Genomic DNA, 24,365 nt, shown 5'->3' with positions numbered 1-24,365 from the left:
GTTTTCAGCAAATACTAGCATTTCGTTATTGGTTTTGTTTACTTTTCGTTCACTTTCGGTGCTCTCAATCCTGAAGGTTTTGGGGAAATTCAGAAATCAAAGATGGCGAGTCCAAGATTGCCACCATTTGGCAACCACGACGTAATAACCATTTCACATGGCCTCGTCACTTCCCTTGTGGACCTTAAAGGGAACACCTTTGGAAGTACTCTCTATCCTGTAAGTCTCAATGCCATAGCTTTGATACTTCCGAAGTTATGGAGGGAAAGTAGGGTGGGGGCGGAATCCACTCTTCCCAAACAAAAAACAACCCCAAAAACAACAACAACAACAACAACAACAATGACAATAACAAAAACAAAGCCCGGTCGAAATAGTGTTAAAGTTGAGGCAATTCTCATTAAGGATGCTAAGACTTAAAGAAATCGGTTGAATCCTTCATGGTAAAACGCTCGACTCAAAAATGTTATCAACTCGTAATAAAGTAGCCTGCGTGACAGGCGTTAGAGAGAGAGGGGAGAAAAAATGAGGGGGGGGGGGGGGGTTGACCTGATAACCTGCAGTTGCATTGTTTCTTAGGGAGGGGTCATTGTTCTGTTGTTCGTTCTTTTGTCCTCTCGACCAACTATGTACGACGTTGTAAACTGTGCAGGTCGCCGCAAAATTCCAAGAAGAAATTTCTTTAATTCTAAATTGGGTTTCTTAAGTACTTTAGGCAAAGTGGAAGATTATTTCAGATTAGTACACCGGATCTTTAGAAAGATCTTCGCATTCTTTCAGTTCTTGTTTTCTGGACGAAAGAAATTTTGTTAGTTGCTGATCGAATGCCATATCTAACAATTATTTCACGAGCGCGCGTTAGATTAGAGATGATGCTGATTTTTTTTTATCCCCCCTATCCATGTAGCGTTATTGTTACTTAGTTGCTTAGATACTAGGGTTACTCCTCGTGCTATATTATGTGAAGTCGTCTGTATTTTAAAAACAAACTGTGGCTATAGCGCTACCAACTGACAAGGTCTATTGACGAAACTAGTTTTGTAGTCGCGAATGTTAAAGTGTGTTGAAAGTAAATGCAAATGAGGTTTTTCCTTATCACTATGATGATGCTGATAGTGGCATTTGTTTTATTAGCAATAATGAAGAGAAATTGCTAGATCTTGCTGATTTCGCTTTGCAAGAGAGAAAAATAAAACACAGTAGAGACTCAAGAAAATTCAACTTTATGTTTCCAACACCTTTTTTATTTGACCCAATAAAGACTTTAACTGGTAATACAAGTTGTCGTGATGACTAAAAGCGACTCCCAGTCTCGTTGGAATATACCTGGTGTAAATATGGACATTCAGTAAATTAAACAAAAGCAATCAGCTACCTCAACATAACCACTTTCATCTTAAAGTTAATTAGCTAATTAAAGCCCATGGAAAAAAACTAATCTTACAGCTTCACGCTAAAAGCCAATCATTTACTGCAACAAAGTCGCATTCATAATTAAACGAAGGAGCTGGCCGCCCTAATTGGGCTTCTCGTCCTCCTTAGCCATGGTGGACAACACATTAAGCAGTTTCAAAACCTTTTCTCCCTTTTTCTGGAACCTCTTTTCCTTAACCAACTGTGTAATCTCGTTTATCTTGTCCTCCATCTGTTTGCCGATACCCTTTCCGTCGTCCCCGTCATTGACAGAGGGTAGAAACGACCTTTTGCGCAAATCTAAAGGAAAAAAAAAATGATCATTATGGTTTTTGATTACCAACACATGTTTCTGACCTAATAACATTGGAAAGTAAGGATGTATCTTCCCGCTTTTTGACTTTCCCTATGCCCTACCGGCCTACATACTGGAAAATCTTTGCACAGGCCACCCACTGTAAAGCCTGTTTTAAACAGGCAAAACAGTTTTCCGTGCAAATTATATAATCGCCTTGTCTAGATGGAGCTGTAAGTCTTTAGGAAACGGGAACGCCAAATACTTGGACTTCTGCATTACTAAGCGCGCGTTCTCAACACAAACAAGAGAAAACTCCTGCACGCGCGAGATTTCATCAACTGCTATCACAAACATCAGAGATAACCAGTTTCAGCAACAAATAGTTCTCAAGTGCCCAGTAGGATAGTGGAGTGAAACAAGCAGCACGAAAAAGCCTCTGACCTTGAGGCTCGGATATCGAGAGGATGTATAAACCAACAAAAAATACGACAAAGACATTTAATAGAAAAACAATCACTTTTACGACTACGGGCAGGTACCTTACGTTTGGAAATAAACAGACATTAATATAAAAAAGAAAATTCCAATGAGTATTAGAAGTAATGAGAAGTCGAATGGATATAGAAAATATAGAAACTCTGGAGCTTTTTAACAGAATTATTTTTTCTAATTTATACCTGGATTTATAAAAACATTGTCACAAGAAATTGGGCACATTTTGAGACTTTCTAGGATGAAGGAATACTCTGGTAGTCATTAACAAGTCGAAAGGTTAAGAATTAAAAGCATGTGAGGGGAACAAGTGGCCTTTCTTTGGAATTAGACATGGCACTGACATCTGCATGGAACAAAGAAACATGACATGTGAATTTCCTAGAAATGATAGGTAGTTAGAACTCGGACTCTAAATGGCCCTTGAAGGGGCTTCTGTCTGCTACGGATGACCAGAGTAATTACTTTTGTTTTGATTTTAAGAAGACCTCTGGCCGAAAAATTCTTTAAACAAATTTAATTAGTTTAATTCAACCTAACGCTATTTCACTTGCACAATTAAAATTCTTATGATCAGTTGTGCCGCCAACAAAGTAACTGGATTTTGAAGTCTTTCAAAAAACACTTGGATTTGGTTAAACAATCCCCACCCCAAACGAAAGTAAACAGTGGTATAATTGAGTCGCCCCGTAGACGTGCACCTTTCAAAAGTTTTAGTTTCACTAGACCCTGATAACCTGCAGCTAAATAGTTTAAAGGGTTGTGATCACTGTTCTGTTGTTCGTTCTCTTGTTCTTTCTGCAGAACCCCCCTGTGTTGAGCAAACTGTATCGTTTAATATGTACTTTTAAAAGCTAGCTTCTCCCTTGGCCCCTTTTTTATCGTGAATTGTCTCACAATTATCTGGTTCAAAGACTATTATTCCTATAAGGAACAATTAGTGACAGAAAAACGTCAGTGATTGATTGAGATTTGATCCATTGTCACTTTACTTCGTGCACATTTTTTTTTATCTAAGAACGCAAATCTCTCAAGCCGTGTCTTCATTACAATAATTCGATGATAATGAACTCAAAGTAAGGTAACACGGTGCTCGTTGTTATTGGCATACACCCGAATTTGCATGTTAATGTTTAAAAACTCCCAAGCTATCTAACGGAAAAGTTTCACGATCAACACGATATTGGACAACTTGAATTTGTTGACGAAAATGAAGATTAATGTTTACATACTTACTTGAACAGATGACAGATGCATCTTCACCGTGACCGCAGTTATGAATACCCCATCCACTGTGCGAGCATGTCGCTATAGAACTTTCATTACCCAGACACTTGACATTGTCCAACCATATCCGCCCACTTCCTTGACCGAAGTGCGCAGAAATTGGTGCATCGGACGCATCAGAAAAGCCAAGCGAACGACACACGACTTGCGCGTCGTTGATATCCCATGCATCGTGACAAACTGATCCCCAAGTGCCATTGTAATATATCTCTACTCTCCCTTCTCCACTCCAGCTTCCTCCAACTAGTCGGATCGGTCCTGAGGAAAGATCGTTCGCGTTAAATTTAATGCTTATCCTGAAAGACAATGTCTTAATGAATGTTCCGTAGTTATTTCATCATGGAATGAAGTTGTGAAAAGAAATATAAACAACGATGTTACACAGGGTACAGAGGAGTCAAATTTGATGTGAATCTCGACTCAATTCACTGCGAAATCGCACGGCAAATTGCGTTTGTTAATAAAAAAAACGTGATCGATTAATACAAATAACATTATGATCAACATTATCATAATGATTATTATCATTTTTACGAGTACAGGCAGGTACCTTACGTTTGAAAATAAACAGACATTAATGTAAAAAAAGAAAAATCCAATGAGAAATAGAAATAATGAGAAGTCGAATGAATATAGAACCATTGGAGCTTTTTAACAGAATACTTTTTTCTAATATATATCTTGATTTATGAAGAAATTGCCATCAGAAATTGGGCACATTTTGAGACTTTCTAGGCTGAAGGAATATGCTAGTCATTAACCCTTTAAATATTAGGTGGGTGCTATTTTTTTCTATGACGTTTTGGCAATAAATAGTCTGAAACACTTAATTTCTCCATAAATGGAGATCAAATAAAAATATCTGCCGTCTTAATAAACTGTGGGCTCAGGCTAAATGGTCACGTGATGCAAGTGACGGTTGTTGTTTGTTCGAGCAAGTGCACGGGCATGAATCTGGTAAAATCATCGCTTTATAAGTGTTCTTCGAGCCACTTTTCTCTGCAGAAGCCCCCATTCTGGCATCATAAAGCTGAGATGTGGGTGGAAGCAAGCCTCTGAAAGAAAACAGAGTTGAGAGGTGGTTTCATGCTGACTGAGTCGCCGAACATGCTGTGTAGCAGACATGGAGGCCCACGTGTGAAGTTGCCTCCCTGGCCGTTTTGTGGATGGATTACAGGACCTACCAAGGCAATTTGGCTGAGTTTGGATAAGTGAAATATTCAATGGATTCTAAATTTTGCTGGTAGTTCTGGGTGGCTCGACAATTATAAAAAAATATATATGAAATTAAAAGAGCAGGAGTTCCACGCTCGCGCTAGAGCTGAATTACCCAGAATTCTTTTCGGGCGTGAATGAGGCAAAGTGAGATACGCAACACTGGGTCTGATAAAATGGCTGAAGTATAGCCCTCGGAAAGCGTTGAGAGGAAAACTTCCAGTCAGATACCAAGGTCTGACCTTGAGGTTTGCTGTAAATGTAGACTTTTCATTTTATGAACAAATCCTTAGGATTATTAAATTGACGATAAATAAGTGTAATTTTTGGTGTTGTTATTTGGCCGAAAAATTTGCATTTAGGGCTTTGTTGCCAAAAAACGGTGATATGCAGCAAAAATCGGGAGGTGCAGTCGGTTTGCTAAGTTTGATGATGGCAATATACATCAGCTGGTGCCATTCACACATTATCATGACGTTGTAGCATAAGTTAAACAGGAAGCAATTCATAGAAGCAAGAACGGTGTTTTCGTCGCATATATGCGTTGTTGGGATGTAAAGGGTTAATGAAATTTTATTTTTCCATTGTAGTTCATATTTCGATATCGTAGACTTCGAAAACTGGTGTTAGCTTTAGTATTAGTAACACTAGAAAGTTTTGTGTTAGTCTAAGCAAAGAATAAGGAATTAGTTTGAGAAAGTATTTGGTACAAGCCTTCAAGAGCTCAATTTAAATACATAGCCCAAAGTGCAAGTCAGGGGGGGGGGGGGTGGTCAGTTTTGAAATTAACCTTTCAGGGCAAACTCTTTTCGCTTCACAAACACACCACCGTATGCCCAGTTACTCTAGGGTGTCGCAGTGTGATGAGAAGGTTTGTCACGTGACTTGTCGACGCCCAAACCCCGACTCTAACATAACACTAACCCTAACTCAAAGAACTGAACCAAAGGCCAAAGCAATGACACCAATTCTGCAATGCCAAAAATAATCCTGGCTTGGACTGAAGGTTAGCAATTGCTGTTTCTTGAAGGTGTGAAATGTCCAGGTCACGTAATTTGAATTGTTCTCTTAACAAAACTTCAATTAGGGTTCATTACAAGAAAGCAAGGTCAAAAAATTGCATGTGAGGGAAAAAAAGTGTTTTTGTTTGGAATTAGACATGACTCGGCTGGCATCTGCATGAAATGCGGAAACATGACCTGTAAATGTCCTACAAATGAAAGGCTGTTAGAACTCGGACTTTTAAATGGTCCTTGAAGTTGCTTCTGTCTGCAACGGATGACCAGAGTAATTACTTTTATTTTGATTTGAAGAAAACCTATGGTCGAAAACTCTTTAAACACAAATTTAATTAGTTTAATTCAAGCTAACGCTACTTTAATTGCTACTAATATTCTAATGATCAGTTGCGCCCACCAACAAAAGAACAATTAAATATCAAAAAAATAAAAAGGTGACTGGATTTTGAAGTCTTTTAAAAAACACTTGGATTTGGTTAAGTAATCCCCACCCCAAACGAAAATAAACAATGATAATGAGACGCCAAGTAGCCTTGCACCTTTCAAAAGTTTTAGTTTCACTAGACCCTGATAACCTGCAGCTAAATAGTTTTGAGGGTTGTGATCACTGTTCTGTTGTTCGTTCTCTTGTTCTTTCTGCCATCCGTGCCAGATGATTTTTAAAAATGGTACAGAACCCACGAGTCGCAATCTATTTGAGCAAGCTGCGTCTTGTAATCAGTGTATGTTTAAAAGCTTCTCCCTTGACACCCTTTTTATAGTGACTTGCCTTACAATTATCTGGTTCAAAGACCATTACTCCCACGAAGGGCCAATCAGTAAAAGAAAAACTTCAGTGATTGATTGAGATTTGATCAATTGTAACTTTACATTTATGTACATTTACGAAAATCTGACACGCCATGTCTTCATTACACTTGTTCGATGATAATGAACTCAAAGTAAGGTACACGATGCTCGTTGTTATTGACATACACCCAAATTTGCATGTTATTGTATGAAAACTCCAAAGCTAGCTAGCGGAAAAATTTCACGATCAACACGATATTGCAGCAACTTGAATTTGTTGACGAAAATGAAGATCAATGTTTACATACTTACTTGAACAGATGACAGATGCATCTTCATTGTGACCGCATTTATATTTACCCCATCCACTGTGGAGGCACATCGCTAAAGAACTTTCATGACCCAAACACTTGACATTGCCCAACCATATCTGCCCACTTCCTTGACCGAAGTGCGCAGAAATTGGAGCATCGGACGCATTAGAAAAGCCAAGCGAACGACACACGACTTGCGCGTCTTTGATATCCCATGCATCATCACAAACTTTTCCCCAAATGCCATTGTGATATATCTCTACTCTCCCTTCTCCACTCCAGCTTCCTCCAACTAGTCGGACCAGTCCTGATGAAAGATCGTTCGCGTTAAATTTGAGCTCATCCTGCAAGTCAATGTCTTAATGAATGTTCCGTAGTTATTTCATCATGGAATAAAGTTTTATAAAGTAATATAGACAACATTACACAAGACGCAGAAAAGTCAAATTTACTGTGAATCCCGAGTAAATTCACTTCGAAATTGCACGGCAAATTAAGTTTGTTTGCGAAAGAACGTGATCGATTAATACAAATATTATTATGATAAGCATTATTATTGTGATTATTATCATTTTTTCGAGTACAGGAAGGTACCTTACGTTTGGAAATAAACAGACAATAATATAAAAAAAGGAAAATCCAATGAGAAGTAGAAACAATGAGATGTCGGATGAATATAGAAACTTTGCAGCTGTTTTAGAAGGACTTTTTTTTTCTAATAAAATCATTACAAGTGTATCAGCCGAATGGTAGAGAACGGGTTGATATTCTTGTCTGCGCGATTATTGATTTCGAAATAAAATGTAGCAATCAAATACACAGGAGACAATGCCTTCATAATGTGAATTTTTAAGCATGAAATCGTGTACTTAGTTAGAGCCTTGAAACAAAACTCTAGCAAGTTACTGTCACTCATCATGTCCTGAGATAACTGGCTTAGTTCAGGCTTTCAACGCTTTGTCTAGAAATGTACCTGATGTTAATAGACGGCCTTGAAGTCTGAACTTATAATAACCTGTCATTTAAGGAGACCTGTTCCCGTTTGTTTTAGGGTTTGTCACAGCCTCTTCTTCATATCAATGGAAAGTTCTTTCCGTCATCTGTTCCATATGTGAGAGGTGAAAGTGGTGACATTCGACTAACACGGCCATATTTCCTTCGAACATCATGGTCATCAACAAACCAAGAAATGAGATAGCTATCGCTTTGAAATATTCCACTGAGCAAGATTAAACATTTAGATTACCAATTAGATTACAATAAAAACGCAGGAAAAGTATCATTAAAGCCGTCGAGAGCTATCGGTTTTTTATAGCGAGAGATCGGTCTCCAGAGTCTTTTCGGATCCAACCATTACGAAATGGGAACAGCTTTAACAGGTCTTAATAGCTAATAATAACTATTCTAGTTTTTCCAGCTGAAGATTCTTTATAAAAGCATAAGACAACAGTAATCGAATTGCCTTACAACTTACATGTTGGGAGATGATTGATATAAATGGAAAATAACAAAGGTTCCAGAATAGTATAGAGCTCTGTGGAATGCCACATGTCAGATTACAGAAATCAGATTGTACTCCATCCATAAAAGTCACCTGTATTTGGCCAAATAGATAGGACTGAAGCCAGTTAATAGATTGGGAGCCGACCTAGTAGAGCCTAAGCTTTCCTAACAGGATATCACGGTCATATCATGGTGTCCAAGGCTTTTTCAAATCTAGAAATATGATGCCACTTATAAGATTTTTATCCAAATTCCAATGCAGTTCATATGGCGACCGGAAATTATGTGACGTCACGTGAAAACGATCTATTGTAAGTATTGCCTTTAATGAAATAAAATTTGTATACAAAAATGTTAATGTTTGAAAACTCCAAAGCTAGCTAAGGGAAAAAATTTCACGATCAACACGATATTGCAGCAAATTGAATTTGTTGACGAAAATGAAGATCAATGATTACATACTTACTTGAACAGATGACAGATGCATCCTCATGGTGACCGCAGTTATGTTCACCCCATCCGCTATGCGAGCATGTCGCTATAGAACTTTCATTACCCAGACACTTGACATTGTCCAACCATATCCGCCCACTTCCTTGACCAAAGCGCGCAGAAGTTGGAGCATCGGACGCATTAGAAAAGCCAAGCGAACGACACACGACTTGCGCGTCGTTGATATCCCATGCATCATCACAAACTGATCCCCAAATGCCATTGTGATATATCTCTACTCTCCCTTCTCCACTCCAGTTTCCTCCAACTAGTCGGACCGGTCCTGAGGAAAGATCGTTCGCGTTAAATTTAAGTTCATCCTGCAAGTCAATGTCTGAATGAATGTTCCGTAGGTTATTTCATCATGGAATTAAGTTTTATAAAGCAATATAGACAACATTACACAGGACGCAGGAGAGTCAAATTTACTGTGAATCCCGAGTAAATTCACTGCGAAATCTCACGGCAAATTGAGTTTGTTTGTGAAAGAACATGATCGATTAATACAAATATTATTATGATCAACATTATTATTGTGATTATTATCAGTTTTTCGAGTACAGGCAGGCACCTTACGTTTGGAAATAAACAGACAATAATATAAAAAAGGAAAATCCAATGAAATCAGAAATCAGATTGTACTCCATCCATAAAAGTCACCTGTATTTGGCCAAACAGATAGGACTGAAACCAGTTAATAGATTGGGAGCCGACCACGTAGAGCCTAAGCTTTCCTAACGGGATATCACGGTCATCTCATGGTGTCAAAGGCTTTTTTCAAATCTAGAAATATAATGCCACTTATAAGATTTTTATCCAAATTCCAATGCAGTTCATTTGTGACCACCAATAAAATGTGTCAGTAGAAAATATGGTTCTGAAGCCAGATTGAATTTCAGTTAACAAAGAAATTTCATTACAGTGCGACTACTCCAACTAAGGCCACCCCTGAAAATTTTTCGCAAATTGATCAACAGCGTTCGAGGGATAAAACAATAGATTTCTCACAAAGTACGGGTAAACACCACATGAAAATTCAAAACAACAACATTTATTCCTTTCATGTCGTAAAACGCAACAGTACATTTTCCAAGAACTTCGATTAAATCAATATTAATTAGCCAGTTAGTTACATGCAACGGTAAACAGTTATGCGTAACGATTCACATGCTGTTTACGCTCGGAAGACCTCTCTTGTAGCGCTCAATAAGGAACCGTATTTCCCAATTTCGCCAGATATCAACTGGTATCTTATTGTTGAAAATGTTCTTCAAGAGTATCAACTCTTTATCTAAAGAAGACCTGTTGACATAACGGCCTTCGTTTTGCCGCCTCAGTCGGGGACGCATAACCGCAAAAAAGCTATTGACTGAGCGTTTCTTGGCAAACTTGAAAGACTGAGGCTCTTCTGATGCTTTAGCTTCTTTCTTCTGCAAATCCTTGATAAACCTTTGTAGTTCCGTGATCTCATTTTTGCTTTCTGGGTGTTTCTCGCTCGTGCCACAATTGGTCATGTCCATACAAGTCGGGTTTGAACATCGAGCTCTGTAGTGGCCCGGCTAATGACATCGGGTACAAAGTTTTCCTCTCTGTCCGTTAGGTTTGCTTGATGCTTGTTCATACTGATTACGAACAATTTCAAGCTGGTCAATAGCACTTTTGATCTGTGCTTGTATTATGGAGAGATTTTCCGTTAGTTCGTCGCTAGGTTGTTGACTGCTCGTTGCTTTCGACAACCGCGCTCTGTTGATACATGGTTCCACTTATAGGCCCGTTGGATGAGCTCGATGCTGGGCCTGACCTGGTCGTGCTGACGAGCACAAGAGAGTTAATGGGGCTAACGACTTGCAGAGACCCAGTGTATGGAGATGGGAAAAGTTCCTCGAGCTCGGGCTGTAGAGACGGCTGACGGCTTCATTATCTCCTCTAGCTCCTTCTGTAGAATTCTTCTCTCTGCCAGTGACACCTTGTCTGGAGAATTTATTATGACTTCCAGATCATTCTGCCCGATATATTTTAGCGAATGCATACTCTGAAAGCCTATTCTCTCAAACTCTGGGGCTAGCCTTTCGAGGTTTAATCCATGCCAGATTGACGACAGCCACGTAAAGACCTCAGCTCCGAAACACCAAAGTAATTTTTTGATCCGCCATTTTCCCAGTTTTCTCACGTGTGAATCGAGTCGAACACGAACTGTTTGTGATGTTTGATTTACAAATAAGCTCTCCTCCCCCGTTTTTTATCACATTTCACAACTGATTTTACACATAAATTTATTGTCAGTCAGGAGTGATTGAATTTTTTCTGGAAAATTTTGGGACAAAACCACTGTGTTGGAAGCTTGAGACAGCAATGAGATTTTCTAGATTTCAGCACGTGAAACATTGTTCCAAGGTGACAATTTATGGGATTATGCTTTGGGATCACTTCTTTTCTGGAGCACTGTTGTGACAGCCGTAAAATCATTCAAGTTTGAAATTCACCCAGAAAATTTCTCGACTAACTCATTTTGCAACTTTGCAAGTTTGTACGACAAAAGAGAGTATATCTACCCTCTCATTCTCTTCCACAGAAGATATCTAATATTTCAGGAACATATAGGTCAGTAAATAAAGAATTTATTTATTTAACAACAGTCACGCTATTTCAATGTCATTTTACAATTTGTTCAGTCGTGCTATAATTTTATTTACATCGCGCTCAGACGATTGAGTTAGTCTACTAGAATTACCAAAGTGTTCGCTTCGAAATTTAGGGGTCTAGAAAAGGTATCCACAAAGCGTAAAATAGTTTACTGATTTCTGCTGTGTTATGTTTTCGCATCCCTCGTAGATCGCGTAAGCTGTTTCTTCCTCTGCTAAACGCTGATTTCGTCGCAGGAACTCTTTGATGTCATGAAAACACAGTTCGCAAGTGTTGAATTTGGGTGAATATGGTGGATGGAATAACAAGCGTACACCACAATTTGCTAGCAAAGCAGTAAGAATAGGCTCCACGAAGTGGCCATGGTGAAAGCCACAATTGTCCATTATTACTGTATCGCCTCTCTCTAGCACAGCCGATCCATCTGCTCTTGTGAGATTAACTGCTTTGTCGAAAAATAACAGGAGCTCTTGGCAATTGGACGGACCTTTAAGTACGTTCATAAAGTCTACGCCAAATGGAGAATGCAGCAGATTAATAGTGTATTTAGCACTTGAAGCGTATCTTTGAATTTCGAATGTATACAGGCTCACCTCTGGGGGGTATTCCCGTATTTTCGGTTACAAGTTGTTTTCACAACACTACTCTCGTCAAAGCAGTGAACTGTGCCTGGTTACAAATCGGATGTTGCTTCAAGGAATTCATTTCGACGATGGATATTGTCACTCCTTTGTGATTCTGATGGTATTTTCTGTATTTTCTTTTTTGTCATGTAGATATCCTCCCTGATACACTTTGATATGGCAGACTTTGACGGCAGGTCCAGGTCCAAGGGAAGACCCACTCCGTCGAGTAACAAACGATCTTGCAGTTTCCTTCCTTCCCACGTATACGCTTGGTTTCTCCGTCACAATACAGCTGATTCAATACAGGATTCATTATTCTTCTCTCTGGTGGATCTCGGAGATGCTGGAGCCAGGAACCGGTGTAATCGTAGTCGGCTAACACATTCTGGATGAAGCAACGGCTTGTTTTGAGCTCTGTAGCAATTGCTCGCTGTGACATCCTATCGTGGTTTAAGTCAAGAACTTCTTCTCGCAGGAGTTTAGGATAATTTCGACCGTTATCATAGAGTTTTCCACCTTAATTCCTGCAAAGCTGCATTTTGAATTAGACTTAAACTTTCCAACCGTTGAAACGGTAGGTTTTCAAATTGTACTTTGTGAGAAAGCTATTGTTTCATCCCTCGAACGCTCTTGGTCAATTTGCAAAAAAAATTTCCGGGGTGCCCTTGGTTGGAGTAGTCGCACTGTAAAGTAATTATATAGTTGGTTAAAAAACAACTTTTTCAATTAGTTTACTAACAAAAGGCAGAACTAAAATAGGTCTATAATTGCTAGGATCAGTGTTGAGACTTCCTTTGAATATAGGGGAAACTCTAGCTAGTTACCGAGCATCAGCAAATATTCCCGTACAAACCTTCACATATTTCACCACCGTATCCGCTCTTGCACTGGCAGCTGTAGCTTCCTCCTGGTTCATCAGTGCAGTTTCCCCCATTCAGGCACGGACTCGAATCGCATGGTCGAATTTCTGCGAGGTAATGTTAAAAATGTGAAATTTTCAATCTTCAAAGAGAACAAATTTTGCTTGAGCAAACAAACCAACAAAAGAAGAAATCAAGTGCCACAATATTATGATCCTCTCACCTTTAAGTAAGCAAAGCGTAATTCTTTGTGATAGTATGTTTTCATCAGTAATGTGTGTATTGTCCGTTATCATATAGAAATATAACTGCTGTGGATAGGTTATGTTGTCTGGTATTTTGTAATGTAAGACTTTATAACGTCATGTAATGCCGTATAATAGCTTTCTTGTTCGTGAAAGGAAATACTTTGCCTATGATCTGGAGTATCCAAAAGAGAAGTACAGTGGAACCTCGATTTAACGAACCTCTATTTAACGAAGTCCTCTATATAACGAACGATATTCTATGTCCCGGCCAAAGTTACAGTAAAATGTATGGAATAGAACCTCGATATAACGAATTCTTCGATATAACGAACATAATCCGGAAGCCCAAACGTAAAATGTACCTCGATATAACGAATTACAATGTCAACACGCGACAGAAGATTAACGCTGAACAGATCAACAGTCAACAAATCCTTTTTATCCTTATGATAAAGAGACAGCAACTTTTCAGTCAACGGCTTATTATATCTCATAGACATTGGTACTATAGTATTTCGACATCAGCATTGAATTCCGTGACAGATGTCACCTGTGTTACAAATCAATCAGTAACCATGACCTCGATATAACGAACATTTTGGTCGTTTCCCCTCAAGTTCGTTATATCGAGGTTTTCGATATAACGAACCCTTGATTTAAGGAACAAATTTGGCCGGTCCCGAGCGACTTCGTTAAATCGAGGTTCCACTGTAAGTCCTTAATTCAACCTTGGATTTTTTATGACTAAAACCCACATTCCAAAACTAGAAGGTTAAATATGTTAAATCTACGCCAAAAACAACGATTTATCCACCTATACAAATAAAATTCGCTTCCATGGCACCGATTTGCGGTAGAAACGGAGTATAAAGTGACCAAGATCAAAGCCGTGGTTAGATTGTATGAGAACAAAGATCCGGCTATGGAAATGGTGAGGGAATTCGAGGAGAGAGCTGAGTCACTAGGGCATAGTTCTTTAGTTAAAGATGCTGCAATGTTTCCGGAGGATCTGGGCGTCAACTTACACCTTAATCACCCAAATCCTGTATGTGCTAGTATGGGCAACGGGGGCATCATCCCATCGTACCGTGTCAAGGAAATATTGAAACAGTGTGTGGAGAAGAAGCTTGAGAAGTAGGTTCTTGAACTAGAATGGCAGGGAAAGTCCGATTTACAGCTGTGCAAGAATGAGTGTTTCAGTTGACTGAATAAATGGAGATCATGCCTCTCGCACACTATTGCCAGTGTATTTGAACTGTACGAGCACCTGTTGTCCACAAAGCTATACTCTAGTAACAAGACACACACGAGTTTTCCCGGGGATGTGAAGTGTAGACTGTGTGGTCATGTTCAAGAAAGTGTCACGCACATTCTGGCCGGGTGTTCTGCACTAGCTTAGAACAAGTATTTGCTCAGACATAACATGGCTTTAAAAGTCGTGTTCTACGAGCTCCTGTGTGACCAAGATCTTCCTGAGGAAGTACCACCATGGTACTCGCCAGTGATGCCAAAGCCGGTGTACAAGTCAACACCAGTAGAAGCGTGGTGGGATGTACCTGTGTATGCAGATCATCAGGAGGTGCGAGCCAACCGCTCGATGCGAGGGTTGTGAATCATGAGAGCAAGAAAGTCTTTTGATCATAGAGATGAGTTTTCCATGGATTAGTAATGGAGAGAAGAAGAGCGAGGAGAAAACTATGAAGTATGGTCCCTTGAGGTGGGAACTGAAGGAATAATATGAAGGACACGAGGTGCAACAGTATAACATTATCATGGATGTGCTAGGCGGCTGGTCGAAAGAGACAGAGTTTAGAGTGCGATCACTGGTTGGGTGAAAGACTACTCAAGTCTTAGAGAGAATGCAGAAGGCGGTTTTATCGACGACGCTGAGCATTGCAACAACTTTCAAAGCAGTAACATGATAATGTTATACTATACCAAGAATAATAGACCGGCCATGGATAGTTTTGTATGAGTTTTAGACTTTCAGACATCATAGACTATGTTTTTTTTATGTTAAACTCTGTTTTTTTTTTAAATATGTGTTTTAGACTATGTTTTTATATTTTTATACATATATTTTTATGTTATATATATATAATGCTGTGCATACAGATAGTTTTACTGCGCATAAAAATAATAATAATAATAATAATAATAATAATAATAATAATAATAATAACTTTATTATTTACAAGAATGAAATCCACTAGATACAGTTTGATTCTATTAAAACCTGAGTGATTTTACAGTTTACTGTCATAAAATTGTAAAATATTATAACATATTAATAATGATAATAATAATAATAATAATATTAATAATTGTTTTTAATAATAATAATAATAATAATAATAATAATAATAATAATAATAATAATAATAATAATAATAATTGCGTGAGAGGCTAGCTATAAAACAATAAGACTGAAAAAAAATTGGATTGCTACTTATCCTTCTAGTATTTCTTTAAATTTTTCTTATCTGATTATCTTTACAATGTAAGAGCACGCAGTCCTTATACGCGAGATCATAGGTTGTTAGAGGAATGGCGTTTTGGTTTGACAGTTGGTTCCCAGCACACGGCAAATAGGAGCAAATGTGACAAAAAGGTAACCAAAACATTCTGTAGTCTTTCCTGGTATATTATTTAAGGATGTCGTCCAGCTTACATGAGATAAAAGATCACTTAAGACCCAACTAAAAAGCAAAATAAAAGCAAAAAAAAATTATATATATATATAAATCTATTTTGTTTTTGAGGGAACTAAGGGTAATTTCACGTTAGATGTAAAATCACGAAGAGTACAAATGTCAAACTAAGGAAAGCCACTTATACTTACCGGATACAGACAGTGATTTGGAAGTTGACACTGAAAAATAAGTAAAGAAACGACGTTAATTTTACTAAAAAAAAATAGTATTGTTTTTAAAATCGATATCGAATTGAAAGTGAATCGCCCTCGCTTAGATCTTGTTTTGTTAGCCCTCTTGTTTGTTACAAAGAGGTCAGTTAATTACACGTTCTTTGTTAAAACACGATAAATAAAGAACATGTATAAAACTAACGAAATACCACTTATACTTACCGGAGACAGAAAGTGATTTGGAAGCTGACACTGTAAAATAAGTAATTTTAAACAGGGTTAATTTTAAATAAGTAGGAGAAAGATTCTCGCAGTTAGAACGAGACTTTTCAGTTCAGGCTTTCTTTCCGCAACTGCTCAAGTTGCGTGCTATTGTTGCGTACGATCTTTCTTCTATTTAATCTATCATCCGCAGTTCAAATTCATGTTTCATATATTCATATTCAAAGTTAATTTTGATGGAATATTTTAAGCCTGGTGAATGAATAAGAATGATATATTATTCAGTAAGTGACACAGGCATACTCGGGAAAAATCCGAGTGCTCTTATCAGGAGTTTCAATAACTAGTTTTAATGCTCTACCACTGAGCTACAGGAGGCTCGTGGGAGCTAAGAGCTAAGTGCCTGTGCCACTTACTGAATAACACATCAATTTTCAAGAGGAAGTGTTATGAGGTTTTTGACCCCTTCTGTCAAAAATGATGAAATAAGATTTTCACTTAGCTATGAAATAATTCTAGAACACCGAGAAGAAAGAAATGAACTCAATTATTGGAAAAAAAAACTCGTTATCTGTTCTAGGGCATTTTGGAAACAAAAATGCGAAAACTTGAAAAAAAGTTAGCCTAACATTTTTCAGGTTTCAATCCATTCCTACCGATCCTGTCTCTGGCGAGTGGCACTAATCGACAGTTTCATTGAACTGGGGGATAATTTATAACAAACCTAGACAATTATATTTTTGTTTCTGTTAACGGACAAACATTTGGGGTTTTGAAATGACATACTTGCCCTTTAAGGTTAATTTTACTCAAAACGACAGTTTTTTTTTTATTAATTCAATATCGAAAGTGAATCGCACTTGCTTAGGCCTTGTTTGGCTAGGTTCTCTGGCTGGTTGCAAGGAGGGTAATTTTACGTCCTGTAAAAACCCGATAAGTGAATAGTACATATATCAAACTAATGAAAGCCACTTCATACTTACCGGATGGAGAAAGTGATTTGGAAGCTGGCACTGAAAAAAAAAAGTACTTTAAAACAAGGTTAATTTTACTCAAAAGGACATTTTTTTTTTATTATTAATTCAATATCGAACGTGAATCGCCCTTTCTTAGGTCTTGTTTTGCTACGTCCTATGGATGGTTACAAAGAGGTTAATTTTACGTTCTGTGGAGACACGATAAACGAAGAGTACATATATCAAACTAACGGAAGCCACTTTACACTTAACCGGATGGAGAAAGTGATTTGGAAGCTGACGCTAATTATAAAAGGAAGTACAAAAGCAACGTTAATTTTACTGAAAATAACATTTCTTTTATTATTTCAATATCGAAAGTGAATCGCACTCGCTTGGGTCTTGTCTCGATAGTTTCTATGGCTGGTTATAAAAGGGGGTAATTTTACGTTCTGCGAAAAAAAACGATAAACCAAGAGTGCATATTTCACACTAATGGAAGCCACTTATACTTACCGGAGAAAGAAAGTGATTTGGAAGCTGACACTGAAAAGTAAGTACAAAAACATACTTAATTTTACTCTCAAGGACAGTTTTTTTTTTATAAATCAATCTCTCTCTCTCTTAGTCCTTTGAGCCCCCAGTGGGGCAGAGGGCCGCAATAATGTAGGTGAATTGCACTTGCTTGAGTCTTGTTTCGCTAGGTCCTGTATTTGGCTATGAAGAAAGAAAATCAAGCTAATCATTCTTTAGCCAAGTAAACGCCGTTAAAGCCACTTTCCCGCGCTTCCCTTAGGTTATATGTATTTACGAAAAGTTCCTAATTTTTTTTATTGTACTGTCTACTTCTTTCTTGATTGTTAAGAGCGATAACTTTAGATCTGGTTTAAACACTAGAGATATCGCCCATATATAATACAAACTGATATGATTGGTATCGTCTTTTCACAATATTAATGATATGATAAAAGGGGCATAAATTACTTGAAAGCCAGCAAACTAATAATGATAAAATAATACGTCTATTTTGTTGCTTTTTCTTTTTTCTTTTTACTATTATTATATCATTATTTTTTTTTCATCATCCACATATTTTCCCAAAGGATAAGCATACAGTACTTGTACATATAAGCTACCTTGAACTTGATGTGCAGTGTATTCCTACGATGCGTAAGTGCGCATGTAGAAGCAAATGGATTAAAGCAACAAACCAAAACAAAACAAGACAACAACAAAAAATTCTTACCTGAAACAGAAAGCGAATAAGAGGGTGAAACTGACAAGGTTGTTGTTATGAGTAGTTAACAACAAAACATGTTGATTTTATATATCTGATTAATTTTAATTTAAGTAAGGAGTAAATTGTGTTTTTGTTTTCGTATAACTGCGAATGATTACAAAAATGTTTACTGTTATGGTTGTCAGTCATAGCTAAAACCAAAAGTAATTATGAAATTTACAAATTCGTTATTTTTTATGGTTTGAGTTCCGGTTTCAGGTATGCACTTGAACTCCCATTGATTCATTGAGTTTTTAAGTCCGTTTCGATCTCGTTATCGCAGCGCTGATTACCTTCCCTTAAACAACCAGATGATTTCCGAAGGGTGAGGCAAAACAATGCGGCTTAACACTCTCTAAGCCGCTCTCTTTTTTCTCAAATGTATTAAGCGGCTGGATTTACACATGTATTACTTTTACATAAGCCTGAATTGTTCCTGTATTGCAGGATATAGGGAGGTGAAGATAAGCTTCCTCCAACTAAATGGATCGAACCTGAGGAAATATCGTTTAACTGCTTAATGCACATCGCCTCACAAAAGTGATACACTAAACAAAGAAAGAACGAAAGAACGAAAGAAAGAACGAAAGAAAGAAAGAAAGAAAGAAAGAAAGAAAGAAAGAAAGAAAGAAAGAAAGAAAGAAAGAAAGAAAGAAAGAAAGAAAGAAAGAAAGAAAGAAAGAAAGAAAGAAAGAAAAAAGTAAACTCTGCGTGGTTCATCTTCTTAAGTACTTTAGGGAAGGGATGAAGTTCAATCGAATTTGCAATAGCAATAACAATGTCATAGATCACGTAACACACGCGTAAGAGCCAAATCATGTTCTGCAATTTTAACAAATGGTTAAAAAATTGGCTACAGTCTAAAGAAAACATAAAACACCGCTTTTCTGATGCATATAACATATTTCCATAGCACTATATAAAGTGGAACCTCTATTTAACGAAGTCCTCGATATAACGAACGATATTCTGTGTCCCGGCCAAAGTTACAGTAAAATGTATGGAATAGAGCCTCGATATAACGAATTCGTCGATATAACGAACATAATCCGGAAGCCCACACGTAAAATGTACCTCGATATAACGAATTACAATGTCAACACGCGACAGAAGATTAACGCTGAACAGATCAACAGTCAACAAATCCTTTTTATCCTTATGATAAAGAGACAGCAACTTTTCAGTCAACGGCTTATTATATCTCATAGACATTGGTACTATAGTATTTCGACATCAGCATTGAATTCCGTGACAGATGTCACCTGTGTTACAAATCAATCATTAACTATGACCTCCATATAACGAACATTTTGGTCGTTTCCCCTCAAGTTCGTTATATCGAGGTTTTCGATATAACGAACCCTTGATTTAAGGAACAAATTTGGCCGGTCCCGAGCGACTTCGTTAAATCGAGGTTCCACTGTACCTGAACACAAGTGACCATCGCCAGTGTAACCCGAGTTACACGTACAGTTCTTTGAACTTTATATTCAGGCATTTCAATTCAAAGTCCTTAATTCGATATTATTTACAAATACAAAGTTATGTAAGATAGGTTACATCTCAGATGATAACTGTTCATTCTGTAAATCGGAACCAGAAACACTCTACCATGTCCTTTTTTATTGTAGTCATGTACAACGTTTTTGGAAAGACTTTGAATACTATTTCTACTTATTAACAAAAAAATTTTTCCACCTGACTTTGCAAGATGTCATGATCGGAATACCATATGCAAAATGCCCTTTACTAAATTATTTGTTGCTTATTGCTAAATCATTTATATGGGGTTGCGGAAGAAATCACTCATTACCAAACATAACCGCCTTTAAACAAAGGGCTAAAATTAACTACGAAACAGAAAAGTCTATGTGTTAAAACCAATTGCATGGACAAATGTAATGAGAAGTGGGCTCTGTGCCTAGACTTTGCAACAGTCTAAATTGTTTATAAGTGTGTTTATAAAAAACAGGCTCTGCGCTTGGGTTCGGTATTAATGGAATCATACACGTATTGCAGAAGTTTTTTTTGGGGGGGGGAGGGGGAGTGAGAGTATTATGTAATAGCATTAGTATTTTATTGTTAGTAAGTAATGTAGCTATTGATAATATTGTTAGTATTGTATTAGTGTAGTACAAGTTAGTACTGTAGGTATGTATATTAATAACTATTGTAAGTATTGTCTTTATTAAAATAAAATTTGTATAAAAAAATGTTAATGTTTGAAAACTCCAAAGATAGCTAACGGAAAAATTTCACGATCAACACGATATTGCAGCAAATTGAATTTGTTGAAGAAAATGAAGATCAATGTTTACATACTTACCTGAACAGATGACAGATGCATCTTCACTGTGACCGCAGTTATGAATACCCCATCCCCTGTGGAAGCACATTGCTATAGAGCTTTCATTACCCAGACAGTTGACATCGTCCAACCATATCTGCCCACTTCCTTGACCGAAGCGCGCAGCAACTGGAGCATCGGACGCATTAGAAAAGCCAAGCGAACGACACACGACTTGTGCGTCGTTGATATCCCAGTGATCATCACAAACTGATCCCCAAGCGCCATTGTAATATATCTCTACTCTCCCTTCTCCACTCCAGCTTCCTCCAACTAGTCGGACCGGTACTGAGGAAAGATTGTTGGCGTTAAATTTAATGCTTATTCTGCAAGTCAATGTCTTAATGACTGCTCCGTAAATATTTCATCATGGAATGAAGCTATAAAAAGTAATATAAACAATATTACACAGGGTGCAGAAGAGTCAAATTTGACGTGAATTCCGACTCAATTTACTGCGAAATCGCACGGCAAATTGAGTTTGTTGATAAAAGAACTTGATCGATTAATACAAATAACATTATGGTCAACATTATCATTGTGATTATTATCATTTTTACGAGTACAGGCAGGTACCTTACGTTTGAAAATAAACAGACATTAATTTTAAAAAGAAAAATCCAATGAGAAGTAGAGATAATGAGAAGTCGAATGAATATAGAAACTTTGGAGCCTTTTAACAGAATAATTTTTTTTCTAACTGATATACCTGGATTTATGAAAAAATTGCCCTCAGAAACTGGGCACATTTTAAGAATTTCTAGGCTGAAGGAATATGCTAGTCATTAACAAGACTTCAATTAGACTTCATCACAAGAAAGGAAGGTCAAAAAATGGCATGTGAAGGGAAAAAGTGTTTTTCTTTGGAATTAGAAATGACACTGACATCTGCATGAAATGCAAAAACATGACCTGTAAATTTCCTACAAATTAAGGGCTATTAGAACTCGGACTTTTAAATAGCGTTGGAAGGTGCTTCTGTCTTCTACGGATGACCAGAGTAATTACTTTTGTTTTGGTTTTCAGAAAATCTCTGGTCGAAAACTCTTTAAACACAAATTTAATTAGTTTAATTCAACCTAACGCTACTTTAATTGCAGAACTAATATTGAAATGAACAGTTGCGCACGACTGTTCTAAGTAAGGTCAAAGTAAGGTACACGATGCTCGTTGTTATTGACATACACCCAAATTTGCGTGTTAATGTTTGGAAACTCCAAAGCTAGCTAACGGAAAAATTTCACCTTCAACACGATATTGCAGCAAATTGAATTTGTTGAAGAAAATGAAGATCAATGTTTACATACTTACCTGAACAGATGACAGATGCATCTTCACTGTGACCGCAGTTATGAATACCCCATCCCCTGTGGAAGCACATCGCTATAGAACTTTCATGACCCAGACAGTTGACATCGTCCAACCATATCTGCCCACTTCCTTGACCGAAGCGCGCAGCAACTGGAGCATCGGACGCATTAGAAAAGCCAAGCGAACGACACACGACTTGTGCGTCGTTGATATCCCAACGATCATCACAAACTGATCCCCAAGTGCCATTGTAATATATCTCTACTCTCCCTTCTCCACTTCAGCTTCCTCCAACTAGTCGGACCGGTACTGAGGAAAGATTGTTCGCGTTAAATTTAATGCTTATTCTGCAAGTCAATGTCTTAATGAGTGTTCCGTAAATATTTCATCATGGAATGAAGCTATAAAAAGTAATATAAACAATATTACACAGGGTGCAGTCGAGTCAAATTTGATGTGAATCCCGACTCAATTTACTGCGAAATCACACGGCAAATTGAGTTTGTTGATAAAAGAACTTGATCGATTAATACAAATAACATTATGGTCAACATTATCATTATCACCTTACGTTCGAAAATAAACAGACATTAATTTAAAAAAAGAAAAATCCAATGAGAAGTACAAATAACGAGAAGTCGGATGAATATAGAATCTTATAATAGTTTACAAAAGTATCAGACAACAGTAATCAAATTGCCCTTACCTTCCTCACATGTTTCGCCACCGAATCCGCTCTTGCACTGACAGCTATAACCTCCACCTGGTTCATTAGAGCAGGTTCCTTCATTCAAGCATGGACTTGAATCACATGATACATTTTCTGCAAGGTAATGTTTGAAGTACTAAAGGTGCTACCTTCTAAGAGGACAAATTTTGCATGAACAGTTAAAACAACAGATTATTCAAAATCTCCTAATTCACCAGTTATAAACGATGACTCTTTACGTTTATAATATGATGAAATGCAATCATAAGCTTTGATGAGAACCATATTTCTTTTTTATAGTAGTTAGTTATATGAAAATGTCATATGAAAAGTCAAGACGTATGACCCCCGGGCATGTTTCTTTTGGAATTTGTTAATAAAGAATTCATTCATACTGTAATAAATCTGGGAGCACAAAGTTTGCCTACTTTTAGCACTTATCACAAATGCGATTTCCCCCAAGTTAAGAGGAATAACTTGCAAAACAGGCTCGTACTCACAGGCTCTTCTACATATCAATTCAAAGTTCTATCCATCATCTGTTCCATGTGTGAGAGGTGAAAGTTGTGACATTCGACCAACACGGTCTTATTTCCTTCGAACATCATGGTCATCAACAAACGTTAGCAACAAACCAAGAAATGAGATAACTATCGCTTTGAAATTTTTCTACGTAACAAGATTAAACATTTAGATTACCAATAAGAGATTACAGTAAAAACGCAGAAAAAGTATTATTAAAGCCGTAGAGAGCTATCGGTTTTTTATAGCGGTAGATCGGTCTCCAGAGTCTTTTCGCATCCAGCCATTACGCAATATGAACAGCTTCAATAGTTGTTAAAAGCTAATAATAACTATTCTAGTTTTTCCAGCTGAAGATTCTTTACAAAAGCATAAGACAACAGTAATCAAATTGCCTTACAACTTACATGATGGGAGATCATCGATATAAATGGAAAATAACAAAGGTTCCAGAATAGTATAGAGCTCTGTGGAATGCCACATGTCAGATTACAGAAATCAGATTGTACTCCATCCATAAAAGTCACCTGTTTTTGGCCAAATAGATAGGACTGAAACCAGTTAATAGATTGGGAGCGAACCCCGTAGAACCTAAGCTTTCCTAACAGGATATCACGGTCATATCATGGTTTCAAAGGCTTTTTTCAAATCTAGAAATATAATGCCACTTAAAATATTTTATCCAAATTCCAATAAAGCTTATTTGTGACCACCAATAAACTATCTTAGTAGAAAACATGGTTATAAAGCCAAATTGAACTAAAAACAACTCTCTTAATTAGTTTACTAACAACAGGCAGAACTGAAGTCGGTCTATAATTTCTAGGATCAGTCATGAGACCTCCTTTGAATATATAGGAAACTCTAGCTAGTTTTCAAGCATCAGCAAATGTTCCCGTACAAACCTTCACATGTTTCACCACCGTATCCGCTTTTGCACTGGCAGCTGTAGGT

At 37.4% G+C, this 24,365-nt stretch overlaps 1 protein-coding gene across 1 annotated transcript; it reads right to left on the bottom strand.

Annotated features, from left to right (window-relative positions):
• Nucleotides 1-1,516: 1,516 nt before the first annotated feature.
• On the bottom strand, nt 1,517-22,487 carry LOC146478219 (scavenger receptor cysteine-rich domain-containing protein DMBT1-like). The gene is made up of 6 exons (XM_085112445.1): nt 22,181-22,487; nt 20,849-21,157; nt 8,797-9,105; nt 6,826-7,134; nt 3,440-3,748; nt 1,517-1,713 (listed from the first exon to the last, which is right to left on the bottom strand). The coding sequence occupies exons 1-6, from the start codon at nt 22,248-22,250 to the stop codon at nt 1,517-1,519; spliced, it is 1,503 nt and encodes a 500-aa protein (XP_084968571.1). The 5' UTR covers nt 22,251-22,487.
• Between the last annotated feature and the right edge of the window lie 1,878 nt (nt 22,488-24,365).

The sequence above is a fragment of the Pavona decussata genome, unplaced genomic scaffold, assembly GCF_977016875.1.
Source record: "Pavona decussata unplaced genomic scaffold, jaPavDecu1.1 SCAFFOLD_65, whole genome shotgun sequence".
Taxonomy (NCBI): Eukaryota; Metazoa; Cnidaria; class Anthozoa; order Scleractinia; family Agariciidae; genus Pavona; species Pavona decussata.
This window is presented reverse-complemented; position numbering and strand designations above follow the sequence as displayed.

Excerpts from the sequence above, each read along its gene's own strand:
- LOC146478219 (XM_085112445.1), bottom strand. The coding sequence starts at position 22,250 with ATGTGCTTCCACAGGGGATGGGGTATTCATAACTGCGGTCACAGTGAA. Across the intron at positions 9,106-20,848 it reads TGCATCTGTCATCTGTTCAG|GACCGGTCCGACTAGTTGGA; the intron begins GTAAGTATGTAA and ends ATCTTTCCTCAG. Across the intron at positions 1,714-3,439 it reads TGCATCTGTCATCTGTTCAA|ATTTGCGCAAAAGGTCGTTT; the intron begins GTAAGTATGTAA and ends TTTTTCCTTTAG.